Source organism: Mauremys mutica, chromosome 3 (genome assembly GCF_020497125.1).
Source record: "Mauremys mutica isolate MM-2020 ecotype Southern chromosome 3, ASM2049712v1, whole genome shotgun sequence".
In the NCBI taxonomy this organism is placed as follows: Eukaryota; Metazoa; Chordata; order Testudines; family Geoemydidae; genus Mauremys; species Mauremys mutica.
Genome location: NC_059074.1, coordinates 212,072,627 through 212,098,806, shown reverse-complemented (window position 1 = coordinate 212,098,806; position 26,180 = coordinate 212,072,627). Strand labels below are relative to the sequence as shown.

The 26,180-nt window shown below is 45.0% G+C and overlaps 1 protein-coding gene across 3 annotated transcripts in view; it reads right to left on the bottom strand.

Moving 5' to 3' along the window:
* The window catches only part of LOC123366093 (centromere protein F-like), a 28,284-nt gene extending 3,724 nt beyond the window's left edge, over positions 1 to 24,560 (bottom strand). For 2 of the 3 annotated variants that reach the window (XR_006577916.1, XR_006577915.1), the window contains exons 1-9: positions 24,378 to 24,560; positions 20,102 to 20,206; positions 18,183 to 18,290; positions 14,331 to 14,463; positions 12,203 to 12,381; positions 10,099 to 10,180; positions 9,223 to 9,306; positions 8,188 to 8,372; positions 2,284 to 3,253 (exon numbers count right to left, since the gene is read on the bottom strand). Coding sequence is in view for 1 of the 3 variants with exons in the window: in XM_045009204.1 (XP_044865139.1) it covers positions 3,050 to 3,253; positions 8,188 to 8,372; positions 9,223 to 9,306; positions 10,099 to 10,180; positions 12,203 to 12,381; positions 14,331 to 14,463; positions 18,183 to 18,290; positions 20,102 to 20,206; positions 24,378 to 24,437 (1,140 nt within the window). In the remaining 2 variants the exon portion in view is untranslated. Of the gene's footprint in view, positions 1 to 2,148; positions 3,254 to 8,187; positions 8,373 to 9,222; positions 9,307 to 10,098; positions 10,181 to 12,202; positions 12,382 to 14,330; positions 14,464 to 18,182; positions 18,291 to 20,101; positions 20,207 to 24,377 lie in introns of those variants that run through there. The other variant, XM_045009204.1, reaches the window with a different exon arrangement.
* Positions 24,561 to 26,180: the final 1,620 nt, after the last annotated feature.

Below are 26,180 nucleotides of genomic sequence, written 5' to 3'. Positions count from 1 at the left end.
CTGACTCCCGGCTGCGGCTGGGATTTCAACGGCTTTGGGCTCCCCGCGGCTGACGGCTGACCAGAGCCCTCTGATTCCAGGCCACGACTGGGATTTAAAGGGCTCTGGGCTCCCCGCGGCTGCTGGCAGCCCAGAGCCCTCTGAATCCTGGCCGCGGCTGAGATTTAAAGGGCTCTGGGCTCCCCGCGGTTGCAGGCAGCCCAGTGCCCTCTGATTCCCGGCCTCGGCTGGGATTTAAAGGGCTCTGGGCTCTCAGCCGCAGCGGGCAGCGCAGAGTCCTCTGACTCCCGTCCGCGGCTGGGATTTAAAGGGCTCTGAGCTCCCCGCCGCAGCGGGCAGCCCACAGCCCTCTGACTCCCGGCCGTGGCTGAGATTTAAAGAGCTCTGGGCTCTCAGCCGCAGCGGGCAGCCCACAGCCCTCTGATTCCCGGCCGCGGCTCGGATTTAAAGGGCTCTGGGCTCCCCGCCGCAGCAGGCAGCCCAGAGCCCTCTGATTCACGGCTGCGGCTGGGATTTAAAGGGCTCTGGGCTCCCCACCGCAGCAGGCAGCCCAGAGCCCTCTAATTCCCGGCCGCGGCTGGGATTTAAAGGGCTCTGGGCTCCCCGCGGCTGCTGGCAGCCCAAAGCCCTCTGATTCCCAGCCGCTGCTGAGATTTAAAGGGCTCTGGGCTCCCCGCGGCTGCTGGCAGCCCAGAGCCCTCTGACTCCCGGCCGCGGCTGAGATTTAAAGGGCTCTGGGCTCCACGCGGATGCAGGCAGCCCTGTGCCCTCTGATTCCCGGCCGCGGCTGGGATTTAAAGGGCTCTGGGCTCCCCACCACAGCAGGCAGCCCAGAGCCCTCTGATTCCCGGCCGCGGCTGGGATTTAAAGGGCTCTGGGCTCCCCGCGGCTGCTGGCAGCCCAAAGCCCTCTGATTCCCAGCCGCTGCTGAGATTTAAAGGGCTCTGGGCTCCCCGCGGCTGCTGGCAGCCCAGAGCCCTCTGACTCCTGGCCGAGGCTAAGATTTAAAGGGCTCTGGGCTCCCCGCCGCAGCGGGCAGCCCAGAGCCCTCTGATTCCCGGCCGCGGCTGGGATTTCAACGGCTTTGGGCTCCCCGCGGCTGCCGGCTGACCAGAGCCCTCTGATTCCAGGCCACGACTGGGATTTAAAGGGCTCTGGGCTCCCCGCGGCTGCTGGCAGCCCAGAGCCCTCTGAATCCTGGCCGCGGCTGAGATTTAAAGGGCTCTGGGCTCCCCGCGGTTGCAGGCAGCCCAGTGCCCTCTGATTCCCGGCCTCGGCTGGGATTTAAAGGGCTCTGGGCTCTCAGCCGCAGCGGGCAGCGCAGAGTCCTCTGACTCCCGTCCGCGGCTGGGATTTAAAGGGCTCTGAGCTCCCCGCCGCAGCGGGCAGCCCACAGCCCTCTGACTCCCGGCCGTGGCTGAGATTTAAAGAGCTCTGGGCTCTCAGCCGCAGCGGGCAGCCCACAGCCCTCTGATTCCCGGCCGCGGCTCGGATTTAAAGGGCTCTGGGCTCCCCGCCGCAGCAGGCAGCCCAGAGCCCTCTGATTCACGGCTGCGGCTGGGATTTAAAGGGCTCTGGGCTCCCCACCGCAGCAGGCAGCCCAGAGCCCTCTGATTCCCGGCCGCGGCTGGGATTTAAAGGGCTCTGGGCTCCCCGCGGCTGCTGGCAGCCCAAAGCCCTCTGATTCCCAGCCGCGGCTGGGATTTAAAGGGCTCTGGGCTCCCCGCGGCTGCTGGCAGCCCAGAGCCCTCTGAATCCTGGCCGCGGCTGAGATTTAAAGGGCTCTGGGCTCCCAGCCGCAGCGGGCAGCCCAGAGCCCTCTGACTCCTGGCCGAGGCTAAGATTTAAAGGGCTCTGGGCTCCCCGCCGCAGCGGGCAGCCCAGAGCCCTCTGATTCCCGGCCCCGACTGGGATTTAAAGGGCTCTGGGCTCCCCGCGGTTGCAGGCAGCCCAGTGCCCTCTGATTCCCGGCCTCGGATGGGATTTAAAGGGCTCTGGGCTCCCCGCGGCTGCTGGCAGCCCAGTGCCCTCTGATTTCCGGCCGCGGCTGGGATTTAAAGGGCTCTGGGTTCCCCGTCGCAGCGGGCAGTGCAGAGTCCTCTGACTCCCGGCCGCGGCTGTGATTTTAAAGGCTCTTGGCTCCCTGGCTGCCCAGAGCAGGGGAGAAACCTAGCTCCAAATATTGCTGGAGCAGAGCCCCTGACTGTGAATATTCCTGGGGCTAAAGCCCCAGGAGCCCATATAAGTTGGCGCCCATACCTGAGCGACCTCTTTTCCGCTCACCTTGTCTGCCTGTGACTCCCCCAAGCCATGAGCACTTTCCACTTCTAGGAAGGTGAATAATGAGAAGCCGTCACACTCATCGGGGTGCCTAATAAGGGTTTCGGGGTCGGATTCCAAGGTATCCATCAACGGTCTAAAGGTGCTCGGGGGTAAAACAAAGCCCGAAGTTCTCATGGGGGTGGTAAAGGAGTCCACGTTTCCTCTCAGTAGCCTTTCCACAATTTCTAAAACACGTGTCCTTGGTAAGAGATGGCCTCCTCTGCCCGGAGCTGGGACTTATGGGGTAATGGTGCTGCTCTCTGATTGGCAGAGGGCATTGGGAGGAGTTCTTAGAGGGGTCACATGACCCACTTCCGAACAGGTCACCCCACCCCAGAACTCACTCTGATTGGTCAAATCTCCTCTGAGGGAGGTCCTATCAGGGTGAACCCCATCCTGATTGGTAGAGGGAAGTAGGCGGAGTTCTTAGAGGGGTCACATGACCCACATCCAGATGGGTCACTCCACCCCAGAACTTGCCTTGATTGGTCAAATCTCCTCTTGGGGTGGTCCCCAGCAGCTGAAAGCCTTCCTGAGTGGTAGAGGATGGTCACGTGACACACCTTGCTTCTGGTCATGTGGCATCTTGACCCTGGGAGTAATACCCCACGGAGCAGGACTTCTGGTGACAGGTGGGTGGGGTTTAAGGGGTCAAGGGGCAGAGTTTAAGGGGTCAAGGGGTGCGGTCAGGGTTTGTTTCATGGTATACTACTTATACTACTCAGGTTTACTGTACCATACAGTTTTTGTCGTGTTCATTTTCATCAGGTAGTTTTTGTGTGCTCAAGGAACATCTGCCTTGGTGTGTGTGGAGATTCTCCCTTGAGTTCTTAGCAACAGCTTCTGTGTGTTGCTTCTTCATGCAAAGAGGAGATCTTGATTCCATAGGTTCAATAGCTGTTTCCGTTTGGCACTGCTGAGTATCATCTACCTGCAATACAAACAAAAAAATTCTCATGCTTTAGTGGTATGGGAGAACCTTGTTAATTACCAGCAGGAAGTGAAAGACCCATTCCAAGCGACTGAATAATATGAATTAGCAGACACACGCTGAAAGCAAGAATCTTCAATGTTTATAGTTATCACGCTGAAAATACAACAGCGCTATGCAGAATGCTTTACAGCAACTACCTACTCCTTAGGCAGAGGAATTGACAGGCTAGTGAAGGGAGTGGGTGGTGTTCTGCTGGTGTTCTGGTGCCTGTTGGGGTTTGTTTTGCTGTAGGTGGTGGTGGTTTGCTTCAGTTTGTGTTTCCTGGACTTACAGGTTTTAGGTGGGAAGGCTATGACCCATACAGAGGCAGCAGTGAAAGACAGAATGAGGCTGACTGGATATGGAAGCTGCTGCATGTACATGATCCTGGAGGGGGTACCTGAAAAGAGTTTTGTCTGCCTGACGTGCCGACTGATAGAGCTGATGGAAGAAAAGGTCTGAGGACTGGAGATGCAGGTGGAAACTCTGGTCGAGTTTAGAAGGGGTTTCGAGCGGATGATGGAGCAAAGACATGAGGAGGCTGAAGGGAAAAGCTCAGACTTGCAGATGGAAGCAGGACCAAAGAATTCTGAGGGGAGACTGCTGGGTGAGGAAAGTGGATGGTGGAAGCACGTGACTAAGAGAACCAGGCAGAGAAAAAGACGGGCCAGTGAAGGAGAAATAGAGCTCAGGAACAGGTTTGCAGAGTTGGAAAATGAACAAGACGCTTAATGAAATTGAGGCTCAGGTGATCTTCAGTGGGATCCTGCCTGTTCCTAGAGAAGGGCAACAAAGGTATGAAAAGATTATGGCGATCAACAGATGGCTCAGGCAGTGGTGCTATGAGGAGGGCTTTGGGATGTATGGCCACTGGGAGGCATTCATGGACAGAGGACTGTTCCCATGGGATGGACTTCACCTGAGTAAGGAGGGAAATAGACTTCTAGGATGGAGGCTGGCACAACTGATTAAGAGAGCTTTAAACTAGGAATTTGGGGAAGATGGTTGGGAGATGTCCAGGTAATCTCCAAAATTCCCATAAAAGGGTAATCTCCCTTCTTAACATTGAGAGGGAAGAAAACAAAGAAAGAAAGGATACAGCCATGGGTCGGAGAATGGAAATAAGGAGGAAGGGTAGTGTAGATACCAGTCTAATAGGTGATACTGGGAGTAGAATGTCTGTGCCTAACCGGGTAAAGAATGTCAGTGAAGCCAAATGGCAAAAATTAAGATGTTTGTACACTAATGCGAGGAGCCTAGGTAACAAAATGGAGGAAGTAGAGCTACTGGTGCAGGAAGTGAAACCGGATATTATAGGGATAACAGAAACATGGTGGAATAGTAGTCATGACTGGAGTACAGGTATTGAAGGCTATGTGCTGTTTAGGAAAGACAGAAATTAAGGCAAAGGTGGTGGAGTAGCATTGTATAGCAATGATGAGGTTAACTGTAAAGAAATAAGAAGTCATGGAATGGATAAGACAGAGTCTATGTGGGCAAAAATCACAATGGGAAAGAAAGCTACTAGAACCTCCCCTGAGGTGCTTGGGGCTAGCTAGAGACCGCCGGGATCTGATTTGGATATGGATAGAGACCTCTTTCATGTTTTTAATGAAGTAAACATTAATGGGAATTGTGTGATTATGGGAGACTTTAACTTCCCAGATATAGACTGGAGGACAAGTGCTAGTAATAATAGTAGGGCTCAGATTTTTCTGGATATGATAGCTGATGGATTCCTTTATCAAGTAGTTGAAGAACCAACAAGAGGGAATGCCATTTTAGACTTGGTTTGGGTGAGTAGTGAGAACCTCATAGAAGAAATGGTTGTAGGGGACAACCTTGGTTTGAGTGATCGTGAGCTAACTCAGTTCAAGCTAGATGGAAGGATAAACAAAAATAGATCTGGGACTAGGGTTTTTTATTTCAAAAGGGCTAACTTTAAAGAATGAAGGAAATTCATTAGGGAAGTGGATTGGACTGAAGAACTTGTGGATCTAAAGGTGGAGGAGGCCTGGAATTACTTCAAGTCAAAGTTGCAGAAACTATCAGAAGCCTGCATCCCAAGAAAGGGGAAAAAATTCATAGGCAGGAGTTGATGACCAAGCTGTATGAGCAAGCATCTCAGAGAGATGATTAAGAAAAAGCAGAAAGCCTACAAGGAGTGGAAGACGGGAGTGATCAGCAAGGAAAGCTACCTTATTGAGGTCAGAACATGTAGGAATAACGTTAGAAAGGCAAAGGCCAAAAGCCATGTAGAGTTGGACCTTGCAAAGGGAATTAAAACCACTAGTAAAAGGTTCAATAGCCGTATAAATAAGAAGAAAACAAAGACAGAAGAAGTGGGACCGCTAAACACTGAGGATGAAGTGGAGGTTAAGGATAATCTAGGCATGGCCCAATATCTAAACAAATACTTTGCCTCAGTCTTTAATGAGGCTAATGAGGAGCTTAGGGATAATGGTAGGATGACAAATGGGAATGAGGCTATGGAGGTAGATATTACCACATCCGAGGTAGAAGCCAAACTCAAACACCTTAATGGGACTAAATTGGAGGGCCCAGATAATCTTCACCCAAGAATATTAAAGGAACTGTCACATGAAATTGCAAGCCCATTAGCAAGAATTTTTAATGAATCAGTAAACTCGGGTTCTACTGGACAATTGGAGAACTGCTAACATAGTTCCTATTTTTAAGAAAGGGAAAAAACGTGATCCAAGTAACTATAGGCCTGTTAGTTTGACATCTGTAGTATGCAAGGTCTTGGAAAAATTTTTGAAGGAGAAAGTCGTTAAGGACATTGAGGTCAGTGGTAATTGGGACAAAATACGACATGGTTTTACAAAAGGTAGATCGTGCCAAACCAACCTGATCTCCTTCTTTGAGAAGGTAACAGATTTTTTAGACAAAGGAAAGGCAGTGGATCTAATTTACCTCGATTTCAGTAAGGCACTTGATACAGTTCCACAGGGGAAATTATTAGTTAAATTGGAAAAGATGGGGATCAAGATGAAAATTGAAAGGTGGATAAGGGACTGGTTAAAGGGGAGACTACAACAGGTCATACTGAAAGGTGAACTGTCAGGCTGGAAGGAGGTTACTAGTGGAGTTCCTCAGGGATCAGTTTTGGGACCAATCTTATTTAATCTTTTTATTACTGACCTTGGCACAAAAAGTGGGACTGTGCTAATAAAGCTGGGAGGTATTGCTAACACAGAGAAGGACCGGGATATCACACAGGAAGATCTGGATGACCCTGTAAACTGGAGTAATAGTAACAGGATGAAATTTAACAGTGAAAAGTGCAAGGTCATGCATTTAGGGATTAAGAACAAGAATTTTGGTTACAAATTGGGGACGCATCATTTGGAAGTAACAGAGGAGGAGAAGGACCTTGGAGTATTGGTTGATCACAAGATGACTATGAGCCGCCAATGTGATATGGCCATGAAAAAAGCTAATGCGGTTTTAGGATGCATCAGGCGAGATATTTCCAGTAAAGATAAGGAGGGTTAGTACCGTTATACAAGGCACTGGTGAGATCTCATCTGGAATATTTTGTGCAGTTCTGGTCTCCCATGTTTAAGAAGGATGAATTCAAACTAGAACAGGTACAGAGAAGGGCTACTAGGATGATCCAAGAAATGGAAAACCTATCTTATGTAAGGAGACTCAAAGAGCTTAGCTTGTTTAGCCTAATCAAAAGAAGGCTGAGGGGAGATCTGATTGCTCTTTATAAATATATCAGAAGGATAAATATCAGTGAGGGAGAGGAATTATTTAAGCTTCGTACCAATGTGGACACAAGAACAAATGGATATAAACTGGACACTAGGACGTTTAGAGTTGAAATTAGACGAAGGTTTCTAACCATTAGAGGAGTGAAATTCTGGAACAGCCTTCCAAGGGGAGTAGCGGGGGCAAAAGACATATCTGGCTTCAAGACTAAGCTTGATAAGTTTATGGAGGGAACGGTATGATGGGATAGCCTAATTTTGGCAATTAATTTGGCAATTGACCTTTGATTATTAGCAGGTAAATATGCCCAGTGGTCTGTGATGGGATGTTAGATGGGGTGGGATCTGAGTTACTACAGAGAATTCTTTCCTGGGTGTCTGGCTGGTGAGTCTGGCCCACATGCTCAGGGTTCAGCTGATCGCCATATTTGGGGTCAGGAAGGATTTTTCCTCCAGGGCAGATTGGCAGAGGCCCTGGAGGTTTTTCACCTTCCTCTGCAGCATGGGGCACGGGTCACTTGCTGGAGGATTCTCTCAGGTCTTTAAACCACGATATGAGGACTTCAGTAACTCAGACACAGGTTAGGGGTTTGTTACAGGAGTGGGTGGGTGACATTCTGTGGCCTGCGTTGTGCAGGTGGTCAGGTTAGATGATCATAATGGCCCCTTCTGACCTTAAAGTCTATGAGTCTAAGAGAACTGGGGCTGGCTGAGCAGGGAGATTGGGCCAAGGAGCCTTAATTCCAGCATATACGAATTTTTGAGTGCTTTTGCGTGTAATCCATATATGCACGCGCACCCCCCCCCTGCTCTAGGCATCCAGGCCTTTCAAGAAATAATCAAATATTTGGGATGAGCATTAAAGTGGGAAGATTGACCTCATTCCCATTTACCAAGTTAATGAGCACTTGGCATGAGATCACAGATTTGATCATACCAACAATTTTAAGTTTACCATTATGCCCAGATCTTTGTTATGTGCCAAGCTTTATTCATTTTATTTACATTGATGACCTTGTCTTCACTATATTCATGGCAGATAAAAGGAGGTATGAATAACACGGCATATCTTCAAACTCACTTGGAGAGATAAATACATTATGTGGATTTCCCATGCCCTGCACATTCAGATACATTTTGACGATCAGTTACCTTTGGTGATTTGCTGCCACCACCTGTCGGTTTAGAGATCTTGACAAAATTGCCTTTTTGTAAATGTTGGCCATATGGTGACAAATTTTGGCTTTGAGCAGCAAGACGGGGACTGGTCTTTAGGTTTAGCGCTGTTCTGCGCAAAACACAGGGGTTGGTTTTCCCAGAAGGAATATCAGCAAAGCCTGAAAAATAAACAACAGCCATGAACCACAGTTGATTAAATTACTTTATTGTTCCAATCAATCTGATCTTGCTCAATTCAAGATGGAGATGACAACTGGTAATAATTTAAGAAAGTAAAATGGCATTTACTCACTGAATAAAATAGAATGGGGGAATTATTAGGACTATCTTGCGTTCCTAGAATTTTATAGGTGAACTCAGGCAAGGGTGTGGATCTGTGCAACAGCAACTCTACTAAAATGGCAAAAAGAGTTTTCCCCAAGCAAATGTTCTCTTTTTCCTTTAAAGGGGCACCGTTAACTGGAAAATCATTTCCATCTGAAAACGATGTCTCTTCTATTGTTCTACATAGAGCCGGCCAGAGGGAGACAATTCTGTTTTGCGACCCCTTTCGAGGTTTCAGAATTTGTTTTCATTCTAGATTGGAATGAAAACATAAGCCTTTCAAATGCTTTCATAAAATGAAATTGAATCAAAAAACATCAGGCTTTCAATTTGGGGGCCTTCCTCCCTGCTCAGCAAAAACTTTGTCCGAATCAATACATCTCCGTAATACATTTCGGCTTTGACAATGCAGCACATTTCAATGAAAAAACATTTAGCTAAAAATGTTTAAGCAAACATTTCCCCCCTTCCTATCAACCAGAAGAAAAAGGTGTTTTATATTGGCAATGGCTGGGCCTAGAATCCCTCTCTTGCAACCTATACGAGGGCTGAATTTGGCCAATGATGTCCAAGTTTTTACAATGCTTCCAAGTCACACCTATGACAACACCATTATTTAGATAAGCGTGCGCGTGCACACTCTCCCCAGTGTGGACCGTTCTCCTCTAAAGAAGTAACAATGACCTTTTCTGACCACCTCCGGGAGTCCGTCTGGCTCATACTCTTGCTCCTTGTCCTGGGTCAGTGACTGTGTCATCTCATCAGCACCTGACCAAAGGAAAGAGTCGTTACCTGTACAAATAACTTTAAGGAGACTCTGGAAAGATGCGTTTAGAATGCAATGATCTCAGTCATTCATTTGTTAATGAAGTACATAAGATGTGTGCTTGTGCAACCACAGTCAACTATACCAGAGCTTCAGAAGCTAGACTGATTTATGAGGATCTGGCCCCTCATCTGAATCAAATGGAATAATGGAGGTTTTGAAAACATGTGTTCTAAATAAATGCATTAAGGTTAGAAACAGGATCATGATTAAGGCTGTTTTAGTCATGGGTATTTTTAGTAAAAGTCATGGACAGGTCACGGGCAATAAACAAAAAGTCAGGGCCCCGTGACCCCTCCATGACTTTTACTGAAAATACCTGGGACTAAATCTCACCGCCTGGGAGAGGGGACGCTCCTGAAGACTGCTGGGGAGTGGAGAGAGAGAGCAGGGCAATGCTGATGCAGGGGGGAAGGGGTGGCTCAGGCCCCACCACCACTAGTCCCAGACTGCTGCTCCAGGGACCGTGCCTGGGGCTGACTGAGCAACGGCCAGCGCGGCTGGCTCCTGGGCTTCCCCAGCTGCTGGGCTCCTGGGATCAGCTGCACCAACACTGCAACATTCACAGAGGTCACAGAAACCGTGACTTCCACGAATGATTTGCAGCCTTACAATCATTCTAGTGGAGCATTTCCTTCTTCAACTACCCCACACTTGGCTTGTGCTCCTTTAATAGAGCATTATGGTCAGCAATTTGTTTCGGCAACATTTCTTTTTCCTTCCCAGCTGCTTACAGGATTGCATCCATGTCTTCAGTTTAGTGTGAGAGACTCCATTTTGCTTCTTCCGTTGATCTAAAGACTTCAGACTGTCTAGCTATAAAATAAAAAAAAAATTAGTTGCTAATAGGAAAATTTATTCTTCTGTCTAAGCATTATACTCTCACTAATGGCATCTCACCTACCATTAAAAGTTCAGTGCAACTTAAAATCCAAACAAAAGTTATAATATGAATTTGTACAGTAGAGTTCACTTAGTAATATACAATTGAATTATAGCAGCTTCTAATTCCAACAGAGAAACATTAAAGTCATGTTTATTGGAAAGCTACGTGTGTGTAGATTTCCTTGATAGAGAAATCATAATCTAAACATAATATTCAAAATAACCAAATGACAGAACCCAGCCGAAAAGCATGTGGTCCAGGCATGTTTGTCCACCCTATGTGCATTGGGGTGCCAAAATAAATGGAGGGTGGATATCTGGCAGCCGTATAAAATGCACTTCAGGATAATGTAAATATCAAGCACAGTGCTCCATCAGCTGGGCATGGAGTGAGTACTGGAACTCAATGCCTGCTTGCCACAACACCGGCTCCACACTGTGCTACATGAGTGCTTTTAAATGTGTTTATTTCTGAAGCGAGAGCATAGAACTACAGTCCCTCATTCACCACAAATGGAAGTAGAAAAAGATTGCAGGCTAGAAAATGCAGAGGGAATTGATAAGAAAAAATGCACCTAGATGGACAGGTTTAAAAACTTTTCCCCTTCTGCTTGGCAGTAAATACCCAACCGATGCGTGTTACAAATAAAACTTCATATAGTCAGTATCAGAATTTCTCTTTGCAGTGGCACGTGGAATTGTTCACACGCCCATCTAAATTATTAGCAAGAACAGTGCTGTCATAAGAAGAATCACTGAAGTTGCGTATCTTGGATTGACACTCCCCCCCCCCCCCCACAATGTAGACCAGCCCTAAGAGTGGGAAGGCAAGAGAAAAGATTTAAAGCCTGATGTGTATTCAACCTGCTCATTAATTGTACGTATTACTTCCTTACAAAGGGGGCGATTCCTGTTGCCTTTTTGGGACCCAGAGCATACGGAGTTTCCAAGTATTATTCCTGAGCAGACTATGTGGGGTTCTCATCTCCTTGAGAATCCTCATGCTCCTGATCAAGCCTTCTCACAATGGAGTCAGGGCTTCCAATGGGTGTGCTGATGGACGCATGCATGGCACTAGTGCGCTGGTCCAACAAAGCCCCGTCCCCTCACAGAGCAAGGGTTGGTGGCTTGTAGCAGCAAGACATAGGTTACCCTCTAAGACTCCTAAAAAGCTGCCCCCTGAACTACTTGGGCTTAGCTTGATCTTGCAGGGCTTTCCTAGCACGGCAATAGCGGTCAAAGGGAGTTACTGAGACGTGCTGTGTTTGCGGATCCAGAGAACTTACTTGAGGAAAGGGAAAGAGGAGCAAGAAGTTGAAATGAAATCAATATGGCAGAAAAATGAACAATAATTAATTAGAAAACAAAGTTGTTGGGAGAAACTGAATCGCCAACTTGTTCTGCTGGTGGACACACTTTCTGGTGGCCTGAGGTGAAGGGTGGAGCTTAGTCCGGGGGCCTTCAGCAACAACACTGGTCCACCTCCCAGTTCTACAGGGGAGAGGAATCACCTCTTTGTTACCAATGAGGAGAAAACCTGGGCCAAAGAACAGACAAAACGTGCACATTTTATCATGTTTTCAGGTGTCCCGCTAAAGACCTCCTGTATCTTTGATAGCCAGAAGTTGATAAGATAATAGATTTAATCACATTTCCATGCTACTAACGGAGAAGTTATAGCAAATGTTATATTAGAATTGAGAATAGATATTAAAAAGGACACAATTTAATATTTGGGCTCTTAAAAGCTAAATGCCTTATTAACTGTCAGCAAAGGATATTGCTATTGCTCTTATCCGGCATTGATAACAGAGACTGAAAATAACATGGCTTTGTAAGTTTCCGTATTGTACCATTTCAACTAAGATATAGTACAAATCATTTTAAATAGTTTCCATTTTCCCTGTCATGAACTAAGTAACGTGCTACTGATTCATTCTTTCTTTGTATTACCTTGCTCAGTTGCTCATTTTCGTGAAGTGTGATATTAAGTTGCTCTTTCAGTTTCTTTTGCTCAGCCTTGATGTTAATCATTTCCTTTTTTAAAGAAGCCAACTCAGCTGCAGACAGCTGCAGATGGGTAATCTCAGCTTGTTTCTCTTTCAATTCTATTTCCTGAGATAAATTCTTCTCTATAGTAATAAAAAAAAATTAAGTGCTTAATTTGTGAAAGCAAACTATGTCAAATATGCAATATTAGCTTTTATGGATAACACTATCAAATGGCAATATTGACCATTTTCAATTTTTCACCTAGCAATACATTTTCTTAGTATTTCGGACAGGACAAGGGAAATTCAATGTCTCCAAGACCCAGAACTTGGTGAGAAAGAGGAGCAGACAGAGGGGAAGGGAAATGATAGCAATCAACAGTTATTTGAAATACGTCAACTCCTAGGGTGGAGAAGGATTATTTAGGGTGGTGATTCAAAGGGGGGTGTGGTGGGCCGGTTGCCCGCTCTAGCCCTGAAGGGGTTGGAACAACCCTGCAGAGGGCTGTGGCTGGGGAAAGCAGCAAGCCTGGGCTGATTGGGGAGGCAGCTACAGCTGGGCCAGGCCCCAATCAGGCCACAGCTGGCCCTTATAAAAGGGCTGTGAGCCAGGCACTCAGTTAGTCTCCCTCTAGCTCTGAAGGGAGAGGGACCTGGCTGCTGGGGAAGCTCAGGGCACTAGAGTGAAGCAGGGCTAGGGAAAGGCCAGAGGAGCTGGGGAGCTCCGGACTGGCAACTCCCCAGGCCACAGGGCCTTGTCCAAGTCCCACAGAGGTACTGAGTTGCAGGGAAAGGCAGCAGGTCCAAATCCCCCGGCCAATGATGAGTGGCCATTACAGACTGCAGTCAGCCTCAGTGAAAGGGGGCTAGATGGTACTGGCAGTAGCCACTGAGACAAGGTGGAGAATAGGGGGTGGGGATTCCCTGGGGTGGGGAGACCCAGCTAGTGGATTTCTGCTGGGAACCGGAGCCTGACGGGGAGGGCACCGGGGTCTGGGAGGGACATGGGGGCCAGTGAGGAGAGGGATAGTGACCAGCAGAGGATGCTCCAGCTAGAAATGAGCTCACTCCCTGGATGACCTGAAGGAGGCACAGCAGGGGTGAGAGGATAATCAGAGACTTGTTAGAGAGGAAGAACTGTCCGGGGGTTAAGGGTGACAGCCTAGGACTCTGGGCACCCACATTCAGTTATGTTTCAATTAAGACAAGGTATTGTTGGTTGCAGTGCAGAGCTACAGCACAAACATCTTCTGACTTATTTTTTGTTCATAATTATTCCCTCCAGAAAATGGAGATAATGCTACCATTTGACACCTTAAGAACCACAGCTAGAAGATAGCGAAAGCAAGAAAATGGACTTAGAAGGCGTTACATTTTATTAGCTAGCCGAAAGTGCTGCCACTTGCCAAGAATAAGATCAAAACACAAAGCACTTATTTGGATGGCCTCATGGATTGGAGAGTGCAAAATACTGATTAAAATGGGAGCAGAACTGGGTCCATACATTTAATTTTGAAATCTCATTAAGTAAGGTTAGACTTCTACAGGGATAAGTGGGAACAGTCTCCTTCTTTACAATGGCTATTTAGCAGAATTACCTGTTCTCTTAAACCTCAATCTGCAAATTGCATTTTCCCAACCAAATAGACAAATGTAGGGAAAAGTCAAATTAGGGCTCGGCAGGTAACATTTCACCACGTTTAAGCTTGATGGAGTCCATATACAAGCTAAAGGATAATAGTTTGAGGTATATTTGTTTGCTTGGGATTTTAAAACACAGGAGCACATTGTAGTATTTAATGTGCTGACCATATAGTTCTCTTTGGGACATATTTATTCCTCATTTTAAATTGCTTTAAAACCATATAATTTTACGAGTTAGTACTATATATTTGTATAAAGAAGTTCCATCTCATTTTGGAAAGAGAATTGCATGTATTAGCTGAAAGTTAATTTAACTGTATCACACAGTGAGAACTTTTTTTTCTTGGGTATTCTTCAAATCACCATTGATAATGAGATTTAAAGAACCTCCACACTGAAGTAATAGATTGTAACAGGATTTAAAAAGGTAGAAATGTGTAGCTCACTTTTCATCTCTTCAGCGTAATTCTGGCTCTCCTTCAGGAAGTCTCTGGCTGTTTTTAGTTCTGCTTCCAGCTGCTGGATTTTTTGCAATTGTTGCTCAGACTGTAAGCAAAGAAGGTTTTTTTCCTCCGTTTCCTACAACAAAACATTAGTTACAAAACAGTTGATTAAGTCAATAAACGGAGAGTAGTGTGATGTGGAATACTACCCATCTGAGTCCCATGAAGACTCTGGAAAGTTGAACTTTGGTTTCTAAACATATACATGAGTTAGGAACACAAACGGCACTCTTGGCAGTCCTCAGGGGGCAGACAATCCTTTTGGGACATCTCCCAGCTGGCACAGATCACAGCAGTACTTAGGTGGCTCAGGATATGGAACCAGGGAGCTGCAACCAGTTCTCTGGTGCCTGCCCATAACAGATCTTGACACAGGATAGAATCCAGCCCACAAAAACGGAGCGTCAGTGAAGTTAAGTGACTTGCCCAAAGCCACAGAGGGGAGTCAGTATCAGAACACAGGAGAACTTTCCAGTTCTAGCTCCTGTTCTCAGACCACCCATCTCTCAGTGTGGATAAGTCAAATATATGAAGTTGCTCTTGGTAGCAAGATAGCATTAGATGTAAAGTATTATTAGTCAGTAATACCTGGGGGCTCGGGGTAGTACATTTTCTAAGCATCTTTTTTTCCAATTTTTAAGAAAAGTTAAAATACCCCATACAAGTATGTCCTTCCTGGGAACTGAAATAAAAGTTATTTCTAAGAAACTAACTCCTTCCACCCAACTCCTGCATTGCTGGGTAACAGATGGCATGGCACTGGTGGGACTCTACTGGAAGCAAGCCATCATTTCTTCATCTACTTACTACGAGCAGATGGGCACCAGTGCGCAGAAGCCAAATTCAAGATAAGGGAGGGTCTGGATGGAAAACAAATTAAAACCTTGCCGACACAGCAAGTCTGTATTTTCAGCTATTTAAACAAGTCACCCACAGAACATAACTAAAACCGTTGATGCTTCTAGTTATTTTCCTTTTGTCTCACAACCTCCTAGTCCAAACTATCCAACTGCTATACCGAAACAAACACACACACACACACACACTCTGCTATCAATCATTCTAAAAGACACAGGTGTCAAGAGACAACATTTTCAGACAATGCTGATGTATGACAAATGTTTCAAAGCTGTATGAATTCTCAGCTTCCTGTGTTCAAAGTATCAACAAAATTCAAGGGGCTGAAATGCCCAGCCCTCTTGCTGTGACTCAGCACAAGTGGCTCTGATGAAGAAGCATTCAACAAAAAGCTGGAACCAACAACCTAACATAGCTCACATAGGCCATCATTAACTCTTGCTTGAATCATCGCAATCCAATGTATTTAGACTTGAATGCTTCTGCCCTGCAAAATCTGCAAGAGTTACAGAACACAGCAGCACACCTCCTCAGTAATACAGGTTCACTCGAGTACATCAGTCCTATGTTTCACTCACTCCGCTGATTCCCCAACAGAACACTGAATCAAATCTCGATCTTTATTTTCAAAGCTGTAAAGGAAATGGGCCCAATATACCATCTTACTCTCTCAGACTTCAGTAGCTGTGTTCCTCAGGAACAACTGTCTACACATCAGAAGTAAAACTAGCAGATGCAGCAGACAGGGTTTTTTCAGGAGCTGGCCCAATACTATGAAATTCACTCCTGCAAAAACTTAGAATGACAACTAACATCACCATTTTTCGTATTTACACTCCCCGCGCCCGCCTCCCCCCCACACACACACACACTTTGCCCTCTGGGACAGTGGTTTTCAACCTTTTTTCCATTTGCAGACCCTAGAAAATTTCAAATGGAGGTGCAGACCTCTTTGGAAATCTTAGACATGGTCTGTGGACCCCCACAGGCCACGGCTTGAAAACCAATGAAGGCAGGCAGGCTAATTAGGACACCTGGTTTATAAAGGACCTCACTTCAGTCAGTGAAGGGTGCGCAAGGTGCTGAGAGTGAGAGGGCCTGCGGCTGGAGAACTGAGGAGTACAAACGCTATCTGGCATCACGAGGAAGGTCCTGTAGTGAGGATAAAGAAGATGTTGGGAGGAGGCTATGGGGAAGTAGCCCAGGGAGTTGTAGCTGTCACACAGGTGTTACACGTAACACTGTAGACAGCTGCGACCCACAGGGCCCTGGGCTGAAACCCAGAGTAGAGGGAGGGCCTGGGTTCCCCTCATTCCCCTCCCTCCTACTGGATATAAGAGGAGTTGACTTGGACTGTGGGTCCCACCAGAGGCGAAGATCCCTGGCCTGTCTCCCTGGCCCACTAGGTGAGTCAGCAGAGACTGTGGGGATTGTTCACCTTCCTTTTCCCCATGCTGGCCAGTGATGTGGTTAGCTGAGTGAATGGCAGGTTTGAGACATAAAACTGGCCAAACTGAGGGCTGCCCTGAATCTCTGAGGTGAGCAAATCCGCCAATAAGTGCAGGACCCACCAAGGCAGAGGAGGAACTTTGTCACAGTCTTTTAAGATGCTCCAAAAAAGGACAGCCAGAATAAGACAGTATCGAAACCCAACTTCTGGTGGAAATACACTATTCTCCAACATAGAGCTTGCAGAGTTCCCCTGGGAGTCAGTAAGGCATAAATGGCACCAGTTCTTACTGATTTCCAGTTTAAATTATTAATTATTCCAGTTCCTTTGACTGGTTTGCTAGTAAAGCCTGTTCTGCTCTGCACAGCTTCTGTGTTAAGCTCACTGGAGTAGTTTTCCAAACGGTGTTTCACTGCTATTGCCTATGAGGAAAACACATCACATTTTATTTGTAGTTATATTGAATCTATTTTAAAAAATTAAAAATTCCTGATGTCCCTTTAAATGATGAGCTCCAAAGATACCTTAGAAAGGAAAACAAAGCCAAAAGAATAAGCTACGTTCTGCTTCCTCCTACAGAAAGAGAAGTTTGGAGTAACTGTGGGCCATGTCTATCATAAATAAAAAAGCAGTTTTCTATTAGAGAGTGTGGATAGAAAAGAAGCAGTGCTCATATCAGAACAAGGCTAAAGGGAACGGTTGTAGGGCATTACCCCCAGATTGCCTTTGGGCCCATCTGCTACCTCAGTTTACCTTTAATCTTGCATCAAACCAGGTAGCACATGTGGTGATTTTACAGTAGTGCTCTCTTGCAGGTTGGTTTATTATCATAACACAAGATTCAAACATACCCTGACCAGCCTCAATTATTCTTTTCCGCATATAATGCCTCAAGTTTTTCCAGGTCTTGATCAGAGCAGGCCCATCCTTGTAGTCCCACCCCTCTCCTAGCTGGGACTTCTGCATCCTGCAAGTCCATCAATGGAGGCTTGTCCCTGCACAGTTTCCAGTTCCTTGTAATTCTCTTCCCCCAAAAGGCTTCTGCCTTGGAGTTCTGGAAAATTGTCACCTGTCCTCTTCACAGGCTCTCTGCCTGGGCACTAATGAGAGAGAGTCTCTCTCTGAACTTTTGGGGCGGGGGGGGATCTCTCTCTCTTGAATGACCACAGGCTGCCCTTTTACCTGCCAGCAGGCCCGGTTTAGATGCATGCTTCTGTCACATGACCCTTGTATTTATTCCCATCATACAGGGAGATGGGCTAAACCTGACAAAAGGTGCAGCTGTGCCCCAGTCTTTTAATGGACCAGCTCACCCTGTGACAGGAACATACTGCAGCTTGCTCTGACCTGTGATATATTTAGTTGCACTTAAATATTAGTCATGTATAGATCTTCAAACACAATAAAGAGGACAGTTAAATTTTACATACAATAAAAACTCAGCATCACCACATCCATTTGAATAGTTCAGATATTAAAAATCGTACTTTGTCGAGTTCTGCTCGTAGAGCGTCGTTGGCTTGCTGCAAGTCCCTGTTTATCTGGTCGCACGGGAGATCCCCTCCCAGTAAGTCATGTAGCTGACAAAATACTTCCTAGAAATGTAGAAGATTGGGGGGCGGAGGGGTAGGAGAGAGAAACACACACTCCTGTTACATGTTTCTTGTCAAGTTACTATAACTATTAACACTGGAAAACGCAGGGGAGGGACTGTAAATCGCCTCTTTAAAAAGTTACTAATTACACTAAAGCGCTCTCTGACAGAAGCAAATAGAGTTTAAAAACCATTTTTAAGTAAAGCATAAATTCTGTTATGGCCACTAATGGCAATGACTCACTTTGGCCAATCAGAGTAGCCTACTTCATCTGCTACACCAATACAGGTGGATGAAAAAAATACTAGCAAATAATGGAATGAAGCTTATACATGGATTCAAAAGTAGATCTCCATAGCAACACTGAGCATTACAACTAAGCAACCAGACTAAGCCCCAATAGTCATGATCCTTTGGGGTGGGGGGAATTCCCTTCTTTGCTATGATTACATGTTTAGCTTATTGCTGTCAAAATGTTTTTCATGAGGAAAATGCCTTAGATATTTTCAATTTGACTTAACACATGACTGGGCAGCAACAGAAGTTTGGTAGAGGGGCATTGACTCCTCCCGCCTCAGGTCTGGGGGAGCAGAACTTCACTAATGCACACCTCCTAAGATCCTCAGGAATCTAGCCCATCTCCTGCAATCATTAGGAGATGCAAAGTAGATATCCATCTGGGTATCATTCGTTTTTGAGGCTTCTTCCCAGCCCCACGGTCCTTATGGTTGGGGCTCTACATGAATTTGAGAGGGGATTTATATGGGGCAATAGGGCTATGAGGGGCACGGGACGTTTAGTAGGGGGTGTTGGGGTTGGTAAGGAAAAGAGAGGGCTGAGTGGGGGAGCAGAAAGCGGAGGAAGATAGGGAGGGAAAGCACTAGTGGTGTCTCCTGGCAACAAACCTCTCTGCCAAACTTCTCTTGGCAGCAGCTGCAGGACTCCCCTCTAACAAATCATAGCAGGTTTGTCAGCTGGAGAAGGTAGTGAAGTGCTAGTGCTTCCCCTCTGCTTTCTCCTAAGCACCCTCCTATCCTCCAGCAAGACACCTGCCCATCCCATGTCCTCAAGCACCCCCACAGCCTGCTCCCACTCAAATCGCAAGCCAGAGACCCATCCTATGAAGTCCCCACTCTCTTGGATCCCAGTGATCCATTTCCCCAAATCTTTATGTCTCCCCACCCCCTTATTATATTCAGCCTCTCTGCCCTCAGACCCTTTCCAAAGACCCACTCCTACCCTGGGTTGGCCTGCCAGGAGCAGAAGAATGCAGGCGGGGAGGGTCAAACTCAGGAAGAAGTGAGCAAATTATTAGCAAAATGTTCAAACTTTTTTCTGATTTTATTTTTGTCATCGAACTATAAATTAGAGGTGAACAAATTGGTAGCCTGCCTGCCCAGCCTACCTTGAAGAAATATGGATTCACTTCCTCTTACCAAGTTATAACCACCAGACTACTATTATCAACAGCTAGGGAACATGGCTTTAGTCAACTTAATTCGTGGTAGGCCAGTGCATTGTTTCACTAACAAATACAGATCCATTCAAGGAACTGAGAGGGCGTGGGACCAGCAGGGCCCCATGTACCGGCGCATAAGCACAGGGCTCCAGAGGTTGCCAAAGCCGGCCCTAGGGGTACCATTACAGGGAAAAAATTCTGACAGCGTGCACGTGGGCGCGCACACATCAGATATGGAATCGTCAGCGTTTTTTCTTCTACATGGACAAATACTCAATGAACAACTTGTTCACTCTGGTAATAGCAGTCTGGAGGCAACTTTAAACTTGTGAAAAAATGGGTCTCGTCTTACCTTTTCCTTTTCTTTTATTTTCTGTTCCAAGGACCGACGATTATTTTCGACAAATTGTCTCTGATTACTCAGTAGGTCGTCCATTTTTTGCTCCAACATTTCACGCTGTACAAAGTTTAATCATAAATCACAGTGATGCAAGGGTAATATTTATTATTTGTACTACAATAGCAATCCCGCCCCCGCAGTCAGGATTGAAATCCCACTTTAGTAGGCACTGTTTAAAAAAACAACAACAACAAAAAATGACATACATACGAGGAAGTCATGGTCTCTGCCCCAAAACTGCTTACAGTGTTCCATGACTTAGTGAACACTCACACAGGTATCCCATACCTAACTGAGAACAGAATACACTTGGCTAGAAGACAAGTGTGTGCTAAAGTTTTAATAAGTGTTTAGGCACAGGAGATAAATTCAATGCAACTTTAAATTTACAGAGAATCGGCACATTAATTGATCAGAAAAAAATTACTGAACTATTTTGAACATATTTACTAATATAATCTGCAATTCAATCGGATTTCAAACTCATGTAAAGAAGCTAGACTATAATAAGAAAAGCTCTCAACAGTCACATCTAGAGGTTATGGTGACAGAGCTATGCCAGTAACTCAGGTAATTTACAAGTAGCATCATTGTGACATCAGAAGCAGCAACCAATCAATCTTTCCTTTGCACTTTGCTATCAGTCAGTGAAGTGGAGAGGACCTACTCACAGGTCAAAAGTTCTCATTGTTAAATTCCTTGAACATCTGTATACAAACATGGTAATAACACTGGATTGACTCATTGTCCCTGGCCTCAACCTACTCCCAGCCAAGACCTTCTCTCAATGGGGTCCTCACAGCGATAGCAAAGAACCGCCATTACCGTACCTCTGCAGAGGCAAATTCTTAACCCCCATTCATATGATGGTATAATCTTCAGCATCCTGTATATAGGATGTAGGAAGCAGCAGAATTTTCTAACAAGCAGCAGCATTTTCTAACATTCTTAAGTAGGCAGCAGACTCTGCATGCATAGATAAAATCCCTGACAGCAAAGAGTAGGTGACAACCATCACACTTACAGAAGACATATGAGGTGGTGCCTTTCCCCACAGGAACATAGCTTCTTTAATCTAAGTGTGTATGGAGGGAAATGGGATGGGAAAAGAGTTAAGCTAAAGAGAAATATGAAGAATCGTGGAATCCATGACTTGCATGAGCTACAATGTTCTACACAATGCACACGGAAATTGTGGAGCTGCAACTATTGGCAGAGGCCAAAACATTCAGCTGGACTAACTTCCCCATGTTAAATAGGGTGAAAAGCCAATGATTTTCAAAGAAGGAGACAGTGGTGCTGTTAAAACATCTTTTTATGACACTTTCAAATGGCTTTAGGATATATAAAATATCTGTGTTTCTTAGATATTTGTTATCGTTATTCACTCTACCGCAATAACAATATTGCATTGCTGGCTGCCTCATTAGAGAGCTGGCCTGCTATTTGTTCAGTCTATCAGAGCAACTTATCCATAAAGGAAAAGTTTTCAAGGTGCAGATCTTCCCCACAGCACACACTCACGTAACTGGTATTAAAAAATAAATTAAAAAAATGAAAAGGTAGGGGAAAAAAGGATCCAATCACTAATCCCAAAAGTCATAGAGCAGCAGATGATCCACTAGTTTCCATGGTTCTCCTGCTACGTTGTCCAGTATATCAATGCAGTGGCTGACCCACTAAACCAAACAACCACTTCATTCAGTGGCAAGGAAGCTCCTGCAGAGAAAGGAAGTGCTGTGCAGGCTGCTGAAATCTTGCTTACCCTATCCCATATAGCAAAGTGTAGGCCTCTTCATGGATATGGAAAGATGGGGCCAAATAAGGATTTGCCTCTTAATGAAAGGCTGGGTTTGACTGGCTTTATTTCTTTACTCTTATCAGTGTACACCTGTTTGGCATCTGTTTTAGCTAGCAAAAAAAAACATTTTATATGATTAACACACGTTTGCTCTACTAATGCAAATTAGTTCAACGTTTCAATTATATCAGTACTATAGCCACAGAAATGTCTTGGCTTCCTTGCACTGAATACAAGAGGGCCTTTTCCCCCTTGGTTCTTCTGCAGCAAAACGGAGAGGTCTTGGAAGGACCCAAGATCTTGCATTCTGAGCACTTTAAAACTCTGCAGTAAGGTGTGTGAATTCTTTCCTGTCATGGAAGGGATCCAGAGTTACCACCAGAATTTAGGGGGTCCAAAGGATAGAGAAAAAATCTGTCCTGGATCATGCAGGTCTGTGACTCTAAGTGGACAGCACTGTTCTGTTTTCTTGTTTATGCATCAGCCTCACAGACTGCAATACAGTTCTACTAATAGGCTTTATTAACTTCTGCCTGTGCTGGTGCTGCATAAGCAAAAGTATGAGATGTTTTAGCTCATATAAAGCTACCGTATTTAAATCTTTTAAGGGCATAGGGAAATGGTGGACTTAAATATACAATAGAACCTCAGAGTTACCAACTCGGGAATGGACGTTGTTCGTAACTCTGAACAAAACATGATGGTTGTTCTTTCAAAAGTTTACAACTGAACATTGTCTTAACATAGCTTTCAAACATAACTATGCAGAAGAAAAAATGCTGCTTTCCCTTTAGTAATTTAACACAGTACAGTGCTGTATTTGCCTTTTTTTGCGGGGGGTGGGGTGGAGTAGAAGGGATGTGTCTCTGCTGCTGCCTAATTATGTTCTTCCAGTTCCAAACGAGATTTGTGTGGTTGACTGATCAGTTTGTATCTCTGGTGTTTGTAACTCTAAAGCTCAACTGTAAATTATGGAGCCACCATTAGCAAGCACATACATAGTTAAGCTTTGTTGGAGAACTGTGTAATGAATTGTGTTAGTGAAATGTGTACTAAGTAATGTTAGAGAAATTATTATATACAATTCTAGAAGAAAATAGGAATGTTTGCTTTTTGTATGTAGTTCTGCTGCTTGAGATTGTCAGATTTTGCTGAAACAGTCTGTAAATCAGAAAATTGGTTTTTGTGTCTCATCTATAAAGTTCTTGACCAAGCAGATAGCAGGGTATAGAAGAGAGCTGTTAGCTTTCAGTAAGTCAGGTATAATCCCTCATCCCCCCACCCATCCATTCAACCAGCTAACAAGTTTTTTTTTAATCACAATATTAATAAAATTCACTGCTTGAATTGGAGAGGGCCTATTCACAGGTCAATAGTTCTCATTGTTAAATTACTTGAACATTTGTATACAAACATGGTAATAACCCTGGATTGACTCAATGTCCCTGGCCTCAACCTACTCCCAGCCAAGACCTTCTCTCAATGGGGTCCTCACAGAGGTAGCAAACAACCGCCATTACCGTACCTCTCCAGAGGAAAATTCGTAACCCCCATTCACACGATGGTATAACCTTCAGCATCCTGTATATAGGATGTAGAAAGCAGCAGAATTTTCTAACAAGCAGCAAAATTGTACAAGTCAGGTACAATCCCACATCCCCCACCTGCCCATTCAACCAGCTAACAAGTAAAAACTCAAGGCCACAGAAACAGATGAGTACGAAGAATAAAAATTGCAGTTGTACTATAAGTACAACTGCATGCAGTCAGGGAGCGTGACAGCAAGGAATAGCTGCGTTGGGAACTACACAGATATAAGTACGTTTTAGCAGGATAAGCAAAAAATGTATTAATCTGGGTTAGTTATTGTGATTTATGCAGGCGACTCTTTTAATTAGGGGGTTAGAGTAGAATATATGTGGATAAAGACACGGATGAGGTAGCTTCCTCTACTGAGTCTGCGCAAAGTTACAGAACAGAGGATTAAAAAAAATTAGATGATTGACACAATAGTGGAGAAGAGACAGAGGAAAAATAGCCAAGCATAGCAGTGATTTGAAAAGAGTCACCCTGTCCCCAAGAAAGATAACTTGAGCACTTCCTTGTCTTGCCTTATCTTTTTTTGCATGTTTATGTAATTCATACGTGATAGTAGCATTGTCTAAAAACATATATAATAAAGGCTAAAATAAATTGTTTAAGCCTAAATTGAAGTGGATTTGGTTTTCACCCAACAGGTTGACATTTGCATTTAAAGTGGATCTAAAAATCCCTGTTTCACACTATAATAAATGAATCTACTTTCCAAGTTTAGCCGAGTTACACTTTAGATTACATTAATTTTTTGCATAAAATAGTTTCTTACTTTGCCAGAGAAATTAAAAAAAAAATCACAATATTAATAAAATTCACTGCTTGTTCTCTCACCTTATTCTTGGCTTTGATTATTTCAATGACAGAAGACCCCAAACTCTTCATATATTCCATAGTTACTAATATAATTTGCAATTCAATCGGATTTCAAACTCATGTAAAGAAGCTAGACTATAATAAGAAAAGCTCTCAACAGTCACATCTAGAGGTTATGGTGACAGAGCTATGCCAGTAACTCAGGTGATTTACAAGTAGCATCATTGTGACATCAGAAGAACCAACCAATCAATCTTTCCTGTGCAATTTGCTCAGTAACTCAGGTGATTCATAAGTAGCATCACTGTGACATCAGAAGTAGCAACCAATCAATCTTTCCTCTGCACTTTGCTATCAGTCAGTGAAGTGGAGAGGGCCTATTCACAGGCGAAAAGTTCTCATTATTCACTTACTTGAACATCTGTATACAAACATGGTAATAACCCTGGACTGACTCATTGTCCCTGGCCTCAACCTACTCTCCCAGCCAAGACCTTCTCTCAATGGGGTCCTTACAGAGGTAGCAAAGAACAGCCATTACCGTACCTCTGCAGAGGCAAATTCTTAACCCCCATTCATATGATGGTATAATCTTCAACATCCTGTATATAGGATGTAGGAAGCAGCAGAATTTTCTAACAAGCAGCAGCATTTTCTCACATTCTTAAGTAGGCAGCAGAATCTGCATGCATAGATAAAATCCCTGACAGCAAAGAGTAGGTGACAACCATCACACCTCCAGAAGACGTATGTGGTGGTGCCTTTCCCCACGGCAACATAACTTCTTTAATCTAAATGTGTATGGAGGGGCAGAAAGGGGATGGGAAAAGAGTTAAGCTAAAGAGAAATATGAAGAATCATGGAATCCATGACTTGCATGAGTTACAATGTTCTACCCAATACACATGGAAATTGTGGAGCTGCAGCAATTGGCAGAGGCCAAAACACTCAGCTGGACTAACTTCCCCATGTTCTCAGGCATTCCTGCACCCCTCAGAGTTTCTCCAGTAATCTCAACTCAGAGTGCCTGCAAAGTTCAGTAGCTCCACCAGAACCTCCAGTTCTCCTGGTACCCACAGAACCTGAGGGACCCCTATCATACTTCAAGTACTACAATGTTCCCTGTTTCTTAGCTCCCCCATTGTTCTCTGCATAACACCGGGGGCTCTCTGCCAGCTTTCTTTCTTTGCATGGGAAAGATTTCAAAATGTCTTAAAGAAATTATCAAGAAAATCCCCAGGCAGAAACCAAACAAAACAAACCATTAAACTCTGTGAGTAAAGTTGACAGTACATGTAAGTTTTGTTTTTTTAAAAATTCGTAATGCTGCAGTTATCAAAAACAAACAAAATGAAGCATCAGAAACCAAGGTAATTCAGAGTTAAGATCATTATAAAAGACAGCCTAACATTTGAAAAGTAGGCAAGGTCAGGGCTGGCTCCAGGCACCAGTGTAGCAGGCAGGTGCCTGGGCAGCCAATGAAGAGAGGGGTGGCACGTGCGGCAGTTCGGCGGCAATTCGGCAGTGGGGCTGTCACTCCCTCTCGGAGCGAAGGACCTGCCGCCGAATTGCCGCCGTAGAAGAAGCGGCGGTAGAGCTGCCACCAATCGCGAATGCGGCTTCTTTTTATTATTATTTTTTGCTGCTTGGGGCGGCAAAAATGCTAGAGCCGGCCTTGGTTCAGATGCAAGTCTGTGACAACTGTCAGTAGGAACACAGCATGTGTCCAAAAGACACTTTGTCCGGACATAAGATAAAGCATAAGCATACGCTGGGTCTGCATAAAAGCTTGGAGTTCTCCATCCTTCTCTTTGAGGAGAT